The sequence below is a fragment of the Lonchura striata genome, chromosome 4 (genome assembly GCF_050655825.1).
Source record: "Lonchura striata isolate lonStrDom1 chromosome 4, ASM5065582v1, whole genome shotgun sequence".
NCBI lineage: Eukaryota > Metazoa > Chordata > Aves > Passeriformes > Estrildidae > Lonchura > Lonchura striata.
Window position 1 is genome coordinate 48,635,410 of NC_140706.1, and position 11,014 is coordinate 48,646,423.

At 37.0% G+C, this 11,014-nt stretch overlaps 1 protein-coding gene across 1 annotated transcript; it reads left to right on the forward strand.

The window, feature by feature from the left end:
- Nucleotides 1–201: 201 nt before the first annotated feature.
- BDH2 (3-hydroxybutyrate dehydrogenase 2) lies at nt 202–10,983 on the forward strand. The gene is made up of 10 exons (XM_021531457.3): nt 202–523; nt 1,862–1,942; nt 3,345–3,423; nt 5,300–5,396; nt 5,964–6,072; nt 7,253–7,313; nt 7,982–8,095; nt 8,618–8,676; nt 9,377–9,469; nt 10,757–10,983. The coding sequence occupies exons 2-10, from the start codon at nt 1,871–1,873 to the stop codon at nt 10,808–10,810; spliced, it is 738 nt and encodes a 245-aa protein (XP_021387132.2). The 5' UTR covers nt 202–523; nt 1,862–1,870; the 3' UTR covers nt 10,811–10,983.
- Nucleotides 10,984–11,014: the final 31 nt, after the last annotated feature.

Consider the following 11,014-nt stretch of genomic DNA (forward strand, 5'->3'; position numbering starts at 1 on the left):
CCTTAATAGTACTCTCAGGTAGCTTTAAGTCTGGTGTGGACTTCTAGCTAAAAAGGTTTGTTCTAGAATTTTTCAGTCTAATGGTATTAATTGTGCTTTAATATATGCATGTTAAACCACTAGAAACAAAAGATACGTTGGTAAATCACCAGTTTTAACAACAACAAAAAATAATCACGTAAGTTTTTGGAATTTGATAGTTTATATTACAAAAAGAAATTGCTTGGAAAAACATGTTTGTGGCCTTTTGGTGGGAATCCTACTGATCTCTTGAATTCCCATTGTAAAAGTCAGCTAATGCTGGTCATACTTCTGTATCCTTTCCTGTGCAGGAGAAAAATCACACTTTTTTAAAATCCTGAGTTCACTAGATGGCAGCATCTCAATATGTCAACAGGAAATTACGTTAGTCTAGAGAAATTTAGCAAATCCCAACAAGCACAGTAGAAAAAAAAAAAAAGCCCATAGAACTTCCTTTTGTACAAGGGTCGGTAAATATAACAAAGCTCTTTGAGATCTCTTGGTAAGTAACTATATTAATAGTTATTTGTAAATGCTTCATAGAATCAGTATGTTCATAAAACCTGATTGTTGGACTCAAAAATGTATTCATAATGCATTTTGCTTCCCACATGTTAAAGCAATTTGAGGAAGTACTCAAACTGATCCAGGTGGCTTTTGGAAAGAAAAAAAATTTTTCCATTACATTGCTTCAGAAGTCTAATTTGTTGAATGTGTAACCTTCAGGAAAACAGTTTTGCTGCAACTTTTGTCAGGAAAAACATCTAACAAAACAGAATTTCTGATCAAAATAAAAAAAAATTTATTCAGAAACTGGGGCACTCAATTTGACTTGGTAATTTGAGTCACAGCATGTATTTAAGCATCTCTAGAGGACAGCATTGGCTGCTAACATAGGGAGGATTATGGCAACTTTATTTAAATTTTTTTCAGTGAAGTAGTGTGTTGGATTTATGTGTATATTTAAAGACTTTGTTCTTATGCCACCTTTCTACACCCATATCTACATAGACAAAGTTGCTTGGAAGACTATGAAAGTGCAGGAGTTTTGCTTATAAGGAATGCAATTAAGAAACTCCAGATACTACACTGTGATTGGAACACAGGGACATCACTTTTTAGGAAGATCTTTGAGACTCGGCATTTGTTTTCACTTGTTTGTCTGTATTTTGTTAAACGTAACACAGCACTTGAACAGGGCTGTATTTTGCCTTTTGGCTGCTCCACCCAGACTAAGGTAGCAGCTCCTAAAGGTTCCCTACTGTCCCAAGCACACTCTGTGTTCCCTGAGAACAGGGAACAAGAGGCAAGACTGGGAGCTTCATTCCCCCACACTTTCCTTGCTTCACTGGGGCTGGGAGCCTGCTGTGCTGGAAGATTCCTAAGGCAACTGAGGGCAGGTACCAAAGCCAAGGCATTGTGTGGAATGCGCTACAGTCTATGACATTGAAAATTTGTAGAGAAACGGAAGACAGACCTGCTTTCTGAGAATACCATGGACAGTGGAAACACTTGACCATAAATCACTGTACTGCTGTTTCATCCTGGCTTTTTTTTTTTTTTTTTTTCACATTTAAGAAAAAATAAAATCTAATTTCTGTTATAATGAAGCTTAATTTCTGAGCTCAAATGCCTTTTGACTTCTTGAGATACTTTATGTATAACTAAAAAAAAAAGATGGGATAGCCCTGTCTCAGAACCCTGGATAACTGAGGGTCACATGACACCCAAACAGTACACCCTGGATCATGTCTAGTTTTGGGATATGTTTTCATTTGATTCCTGGGAGTGATGTTTGCTTATCTTTGTTAAGTTTCTGTGCCATCCCGTGTCTGTGCAGGTCAGCACCATGGGGCGGCTGGATGGGAAGATCATCCTGTTGTCTGCAGCAGCACAGGGCATTGGCCGAGCAGCTGCTATTGTAAGTTGGAAAATGTTTGTTCTGCTGGGCCTGTACAAGGTCTCTCATTCTAGTTTGTCCAATGATACCTGCACCAAACCAGTTCTTGAATTAATAAACCATAGATGAGCCCAGAACTACCCAGTGAAAAAGTCAGGGAATAATATCATGTAGGCTTTGTGCTGTTCCAATTTATGAAAATCTTCAACTTTGAGTGAAGATGCTAGACAAGGATAAGAACAAGATTTGAAGAAAGCTGCATATGCTTTTCTAACAATATATGGTTTGTACTGTCTGTACCTTTTATTCAGTATCACTGGATACTGTGAGGATCCCCTACAGTAAAGCCAAGGTATTTTACCTATATTTGTGATTGACATAACCAAATTCAGATGACACCAACATGATGAGCAACTGTAGGAAACCCTTTACAAATTTTGTTTGATTACTGTTAAACAGAATTCAAGGTTTCCAGTTAGCTTGTAACTTCTTTTGACCAGTTCTTCTCCTGCTACTTCCCTTTTCCATAGCAAATAAAAAATGCAGTAGTTATCTCATTATCTCTGTAATGTAATTAACAACCCAGGAAAAGCTCCTGTAGCATTTATGCTGGACTGGTTAGTTTCTCATGCATGTGGTTGAGAACACAGAAGCCTGCTGATCTTGGCTCCTACGTGAATCACTCAGTCCAAGGAGCATCTTCCAGATGGTTTCACTTTGTAAATATCCAACAAGCCATGGAAGGCCGGTGTGTTTAATGTCACTATCCTCTTAAGCTGCACTTGGGATGCTTATTTTGAAGATTAGGGGTACAGTCCAAGATGTCAGAATACTTCTGACAGACTTTACATTGTTAGCTGTTGATTTATCAGTAATCACAATAAAAAGAAAGGCTTTTGAGGAGACCATCAAGGATGAAGCAATGTCTCTGGTTAAATATTGAAAGTTATGCTGCTTTTAATATTGTTCTATTCCAATTACTTGGATACAAAGGATTTTGTAAAAAAAATCCTGGTTTATGACTTCTGCCTTTACCTGTCAAATTTCATAACTTTAACAACAGATTTAAATTAGAGTTAAATTAGTTAGATTTAAATCTAACAGTACAGACAATTCTAGTCCCATTGCTTACTAGTGCAGCTAATAAAGGCAATAATAATATCCATTATCTTAGTCTGGTTACTGTTCTTATACTTTATTTATGGATTCCTTCCTTTAGGGAAAACACCTTGAATCTGTCTTATCACACAAAGTTACATAATTGTGTGCAACTCTGTGACATACCCAGAATGAAAACAGAGATCAGCTGCCTTCAGCTTGGCTTGGCTTCAATTTCAAGCCAAAAAGCACCTGAAAATAAAACATATTTTATTTCTAGTATGACCTGGAATATCTAAAAATAAACTGCTTCTGTGTTCTCCAGGCTTTTGCTAAAGAAGGAGCCAAAGTCATTGCTACAGACATCAATGAGTCAAAACTGCAAGACCTGGGGAAATATCCAGGTAAATGGCCCTACAGTAGGCATTAGTTCAGCTCTTACAAGTTCTGTGTAGGCTGTCAGAGATACATTTTGAGGATAGGAAAGCTTGAAAAAGACAGAAAAAAAAGAAAATACCCAGACTAGTTCTTTTGATGTTTGCATCACTTTATGCTGTGGTGTGAAATAAGAGATCTAGCATGTAAAATATTGCAACATCAGCATGTCAGAGTATTATTCCAGACATGTGGAATAACTGATTTTCTTGTGTCACAGAAGAAGTTGATATTTGTTTGCTAGAATAGCACCCATTTCAGTTACCTTTTGGCTTCACTAGGCTAATTATCAAGGGCATCACTCTGGAAGGCATGAAATGCTTCTTTCTCTGATCAAGAGAACATCTCACTGTACAAAAAGGTAGACCTAGCATCTTGCATTTCTATGGTCTATACTTGGCTTGTTCTTTTAATGCATTCCTCACTGTCCTGTAGAATCCATATGTCTTCAGAAATTGAATTCTAGCAACACTACGTATGCCTATTCTGTTTGTACAAATGTTCAGGCCTGAAGGTGGTTTTTGTACTGACACCACAGGAACATGCTTCAAGGAGCAGGTTTTTGTATAGATGTGTTTCTAATCACAAGTGGGACATTATATTAAAAAGTATTTTTTCAATATTGAAATAAAAATAAGACTTGGATAAGAATTTACAGCTGAAAATGCTTCAAACTTAACTTGAGAGAAGAAAGTAGGTTTAAAAAATTCCTACTAAAGGCTGAGAGCAAAATACACAAAATCACAGCTGGCACAGGTTTTAGCATGAATATCAGGCTCTTCCAACTGGAGCTCACAAGAAATCCCTTTGCAATTGTTTGGGAACTTGAGGGCTTTTCAGGTTCCTTCTGAAAGTATTTGGGAAAATGTTACATTTTTTTCCTCTGCTAGTATGCTCACAAGGAAAGAAATAATTTTCTATATATTCAGAGCCATTTCCATCCTTTAGACATATGATTAATCAATCTGTAATTCACCAAGACTTGGCACTTTGAGGTCTTTGAATTTTATCCAGGAGTGGTAATTCCAATGTGATGTTAGTTACCAGCCTGTAGTCTGATCAAATACACAAATCGCTTCAAAAGTGTCTCTATCATTTAACTAAGGCACAGAAAGCCTTCTCATGGGCTTGTTGCTTTGGTTTCAAAAAACCCTAGGGTTTCATCCATTTCAAATCAAATTCTCCTTTGACAGCACTTGGATGCTTTACAGACAGCTTTACAGTGTTTCATGGAATCTGCTGGGTTGGTCATGTAGTTCCATCTAGTGCTCAAAGTGGCACAGGTTAGAGCAGGTTGCTCAGGTCTGTGTTTAATTAGGTTCTGAACATGTCTAAGGATGGCATTTCCTCTGCAGGACCCTGTTCCAGAGTGATTGCCCTCATTATTTTAATAGTTTATGCAAAATTGGTTTTCCCTATTAATTATATAAAGCTCATTCATAATATCATCAACTACACATGAGAACGTGGCATGTAGTGGCACTGTAAGACACATGTAACTAGTTCCAGGTGTTATTCTATGATAATGAGTGTGAAAGTTCATTATGATTATATAGATTCTATAATTGTTCTGTGCAAGAGTATAGTAGAATTCAATTTATTTTGAATGTTTTTATGGTAAATTAAGCTAGCTCATCTGCTTGTGTCATACTGTATAACAATTAAAAGAGTTGGTAATTTTAACTCCCTCCTGAAATTTTAAATAGCATGATATGCTGTCCCAAATTAACCACTGTACTAACTTAATCACTGAGTGAATTGAACTGTGCTATCCTCAGCATATCAGAAAAATACTCAGCTAATCCTCAATCAAATACATTGAAACAAACGTTGTGGTTTTTCTAGGCATTCAAATACGAGTTCTGGATGTCACCAAAAAGGAGCAGATCGAAAATCTGGCCAGGGAGATTGAAAAGATTGACATCCTCTGTAACATTGCAGGGTAACCAGATTCTCTTTGCTACTGCTATTTTTCTAGTTTTCCCTGTCCTCCAGAACTCCTTTATATTACTTCAATGCATTTTATTTGTTATGTTTTAATGGATTTTATACTCTTAATAAAAACTTCCGTGTGTTTTCATCAAAGCTGAACTTTTTTATACTCTTAATAAAAACTTCTGTGTGTTTTCATCAAAGCTGAACTTTTTTGTACAGCCACATACAGCCAAGACAGAACAGCTCTGGAACTTTATGTTTTGCTCACTCTACTGATGTGGAAGGATGTACTGATGGCTTTGGCCCTTTGTACAGTTTGCTAGTGCTGTGCCTTTTTTTTTTTTTTTTTTTTTTTGTGGTTTTTCTATTGCCGTCATTTTGTTGCACATATTGAGTCTGCTTTGTGTCCTTGATAGTTATCAGAAGAAATACACTGCTGCTTGCATTCTTCAAAGGAGCTCTTATCTGCCTGTTTTCAAGGTTGGAAAAGTTAATTACTGCAAAGCAGTGGTGGAAAAAAGGGCCATAGAAATGTAAACCACAGACAGTAATCCACTTCATGCACTCATTCTAGGTTTGTTCATCATGGAACCATTCTGGAGTGCGAGGAGCAAGACTGGGACTTCACGATGAACCTCAATGTTCGCAGCATGTACCTAATGATAAAGACATTCCTTCCAAAGGCAAGGCTGGGCTGCCTGTGACTTTTAGTCTCTGCTGCATTGTTTAAAGCATGACAGATCTCAATTGTTGCTACTGTGACAATATACAAAATACAAGCATGCCACTTTGGATAGTGGAGCCCTTAGATTACAGTGATGCTGGTGTATAACATTCTCTGCATTGCGTAATATTTCAAGTAGACAATTTATCTAAAGGATATGGTAGAGAAGATTTATTTGGGGAGCTGGCCTATGTAAACTAGCTAAAATACTTCAGACTTAATGCAGAGCAGTGAGGGAGACATTACAATACAGTGTTAATGTATTATACTACAGCACACAGCTGCACAATACCACTGCTACAAATTATTAATAAATCATCTATATTAATATTAATTTTATACTGCTCTGGAGGCTACCTTGTGAAAAAATTCAGGAATGCTGATACTAACATGCTGATTAGAGCACAATAGCTCAATGAATGTAGCAGCTTGAAGATGCTTCTTGGTTTTACATAATCACTTGGCTTGGGTCTACAAAAGTGTGTGGACTGAATAAAGTGTTTGCATTCCCATAAATGCAAAGACCAGATTTGAAAATTGTGACCATGATTAGATGATAGCTCCTCTTGCCAGTATTGTTCCAGTTCTTTTTGCTTGGTTAGTTTGGTTTTTAGTTTGTTTGGGGGTGGGTTTTTTCTTAGCTGAACTTAATTTTCAAAGTTTGGGGTTTTTTAAGAACTTCAAGCATATCAGATTTTAGGATGCCTAAAAAGGTTGTAGCTTAAAGAAAATTAGCAACAATTCATAGATGCTAGAGTTTTGGACTTTAGTCTTCTCCAATACAGGAAGAGTTTGAGTGAGATCAGTGAGTTGCTGCATTGGTAGATGGTGTGGGCAGATGTCTGTATGGTGTCACTTACTGTCGTGACAAGAGGGCAATGCCTGAGAGGTGGCAACCAAGGAAAAACATCCTATCCTGGCATAGTTTGCAATCCTGACATGGCTCAGGGGAACCGAGTGAGAATTTCAGACTCTGCTTTACTGCTTCAGTCAATGGCACCTACCCATGCCAACTGAGCTTTGCTGCCCTGTGTGTCAAGTGCATGTGGGGCTGTTCTGTGAGTTGCTGTGGGCTATTTTGCTGAACCTGCAGATGACAAAATAGTTTGCATTTGAGTGACATAAGTACTCTTTTGCAGATGCTTAAACAGAAATCTGGAAATATTATAAATATGTCTTCTGTGGCATCCAGTATCAAAGGTCAGTAGCTTGCTGGAGTTCATATAAATCTTTAAGGTGATGGATATACAATATAAATATTGTATAAACTTTGAATTTAGAGGACATTCTAAATTCAAAGCCATTTCTAAATCCTGTGGAGGGATCAGTTAGGAAAAAACAAGTGAACACATTCAACTCAAACATAAATGCAAGGACAGAAATGGAAAATTGTAGAAACTCCAAGATTCTTACCTCTGAGCTTTTTCAATGTTTTGTAGCATTCTTTCTGCCAGGATTTATTAACTAAAAAGATATTACTTCCAGTCCTATCTTGGTACATATGTTCTTCAGAGATATAATAAAGAAATTACAATTATGTAAGTGCTGTTAACTAGGCTTTCAAAAGAAGCCTGATCATGACTAACAGATGGATTTCTGCTGTTCCTAAATTTTTGCTGCTTGTTACATTTTCTAGACTACTCCCCAGAGTTACACTATTGAAAGATTGTGTACTTTCCTCTGGTGTATACCTGAGTAGAATTCTGGCATTTTGCATTTCAGCTAGCCTACCCTTATGGAGAGGCTACAGCTGCTACAGGAAATGCTGGATTCCAGAAGCAGGTGCATATTGAACAATCTTGGCTCTTTCTTTTTTTTTTCCTTTTTATGTCTGTTTCTGTGCTGCCTTAACATGGATCTTCTGCTAGGAGTTGTGAACAGGTGTGTCTACAGTACTTCAAAGGCAGCAGTTATTGGGCTAACAAAGGCTGTGGCTGCTGATTTCATTGAACAAGGCATCAGATGCAACTGCATATGTCCTGGTAAGTGTTCTTACGTTATCCTGTGATCTAGGAGCAGATGCTACAAGGCCAGATTGAGTCTGGCTTTTTTTGCAAAGAATAGACTTGCAAATGGTAGCTAAAGTTACCAGCAGTCTACAAGAACAGAGCATGCTTGAAAGGCTTAATATAGTAAAGTTGTTAATCTGTGGTTAACTGGATGTTTAGTCTGATTAACCCAGTATCTGCACTTTATACATACATCATGCAGTATTTGAATGTTTTTTTTCAAAGATGCAGTCTCAGAAGTTAGAAGCAGGCAAGAGCTAGCTAACAGTCTGACCATTGTTTAACCATAAAAAAGATATTGAATCTAATTCTCAAAACTCTTGCTTTCTACGGAAATTTAAAATTCTGTGCTCTATTGGTGGCTTTGCAGTCTTTCTCCTGAGTTATATTACTAAGTTACACATAGGTGTTAAGACATAAAAATAGAACAAGTAAACTTTTGTTGTGATTGCTGATGCAGTTAATTTTTAACACTGAATTTAAAATTGTTCTTAGGAACTGTTGACACACCATCTTTACAGGAAAGAATCCAAGCCCGGCCTAACCCAGAACAGGTGAGAAAACAATTTATTACCTTGGTCACATGTATGTATGTTTAACTCTCCTTAAAAAAGAATATATAGCTGCACTTCTGCCCATATTCAAGAATAGTTTCAGAGTAGTGTGGATAACTTAGTATTATGTCTCCTTTGAAAGTGTGGTCAGCTTGAACTTGAGACAGAAGCCTTATGGCCAGACCAGAACTGAAGCCTCAGGATAATACTGATTAGTTGAATGTAGAGGGGCTCTCATCCATGGAAGCAACTCCAAGTGTTGGTTACAGTATCCAGTGCAAAAGCAAAGGACATTTTCTATTGTGGCATGTGTCAGCCACAAGGAAGTGCAAAAACAGTATAGACAGGGCGTTCTGGCCTATGCATTTTTCAATGTTATTTGGGATGCTTAACCATCCTTATCATATAATGGCAAGTTCTCATTTGCAGGACATGGGAATATCTACCACCAAAGGAAGAAGGATTTTATTTGCTTTATTCTGGAAGCAGAGATTTAGCTGCTTTCTAAATGTCACCTATTTTTTTTCAGCCTGAAATTCACATCCCTGATGATTTTGTTTTTCCAGCTTTAATTTCCTACTTAGTGCACTAAAGGAAGTTATGACTAGAGGCCTGTTTCCAATATTGCTTTGTAGATGTCAATAGGTAAAAAATAATTGGGCTTTTATTTTTGGTATACCAAATGCTCTTATATATCCAGGCACTGAAAGACTTTCTAGCCAGACAGAAGACTGGCAGGATGGCTACTGCAGAAGAAGTGGCCCATCTCTTTGTGTACTTGGCCTCTGATGAAGTAAGTATGAACAATAAAATGTCCTGTCACAGAATCCCACGCTACTTTGCTGCATCACAGTAGAGAGGGTACTTGTTTCAGGCCGATTTACATTCTCTTTGAGCTGGATTATTACAAAAATAAAAACCAAACTATGTTCTTTTACAGAGTTTATCCTGCAATACAAAAGGCATTCTGAATGTTGACAGTGATTGCAAGGCATTATTTGGTGCCATAGCCTGGTGATTTCATGTCACCTGAGCAAATTGACTGACTCCAGATCATCCTGAATGGTGAACAAAATGAGCTTGTCAGCTTTACCAAGCTCACACCATGGCTAGATCATGTTTTAAGGAGGTAGAATTAGTAGAACTACTGAAGATTTTAGCTAATGCTCAGGGTAAATCTGCCATCCCAGCATAAGAAAAACAACAGACCTGCTGTGGTTGTTACACACCAGACTCCTGATGAGCACTGCAAACAGCACCAACACTAATGAGCACACACCAACGTTATTTCACCTGCTATAAATTTACTGAGACTAAAACCTGGACTGGACTCGTCTGGATGTGTCCAGCAGTCCTAATGTCCATGTCAAAATACTTCAATGGATTTATTTCAGTATTAATGTTGCTATCTATCAATAGTTATCTAATGTTGCTATCTATCAGTATCTATCAGTTACTATCAGATTATCAGTAATCTATCAGTAGTCTATTAGCATTGTTGAAATACTAAAACAAAAATCTTTGTTTTAGTATTTCCATAATGCTAACAATTTTTTCCAGTCTGCTCACAGGGTTTTCAATGGTGTGTAAATAGAATTCCATGTTTTCAATATATTTGGCATGTTTCAGCAGTAACATAGGGAAGAATGTCAACAGCTCAGATGCTTACCCCATGTCCATATAATCTAAGTTTTTAGTTATGTCCCATTATAATTATTGGCTGACCTGGTCAGATTCTGCTCAGCTGAACAGACCTAATTAACATCACAGTGTGAGGTATTTACTCCTTCAGGTAAGATATCTGAAATGTAGCTTTTATAAATTTGTACTCTCAGGATGCAGTCTCATCTTAATGCCTCTAGTAATACTTTTGTCACACTTCCTTGAATTAAGTAAAAGGCTTCAATTTCTATGTTTGTTTCTATTTAGATAGTATATTAGTTACTCAGGTATTTTTATACACTTATTTTTGTTTTACAAAAAGAAAGCACATTTTTTTAATTTAAAGAAAATGTGTTTCCCTGTAATTAAGAGTTGTGAAAAATTACTTGAAATCATTGTATATTTTATGTCATTTCAGTCTGCCTATGTGACTGGTAATGAATTAATCATCGATGGAGGATGGAGCTTGTGATTGACTCTACCTGCAAATGGCAATTCATATTATGATGGGCAAAAAATGAGGATGGTGCTTCTTGCAAAGATTGAGATCATGCACGTGATGTCTTTCCTAACAAATTTGCTATCTCTAGATTTATCTTACTGATTAACTTTTCCTTAAATAGAGAAACACTGGAGTAAAACATACTTCATGTGGCTTCAATTTATGCCAACTCCA

Bases quoted from the DNA above. Each gene is read 5' to 3' on its own strand.
- BDH2 (XM_021531457.3), top strand. From the start codon at position 1,871: ATGGGGCGGCTGGATGGGAAGATCATCCTGTTGTCTGCAGCAGCACAG. The intron at 5,397-5,963 runs GTAACCAGATTC...CACTCATTCTAG, and splicing joins ATCCTCTGTAACATTGCAGG to GTTTGTTCATCATGGAACCA. The intron at 7,314-7,981 runs GTCAGTAGCTTG...ATCTTCTGCTAG, and splicing joins TGTGGCATCCAGTATCAAAG to GAGTTGTGAACAGGTGTGTC.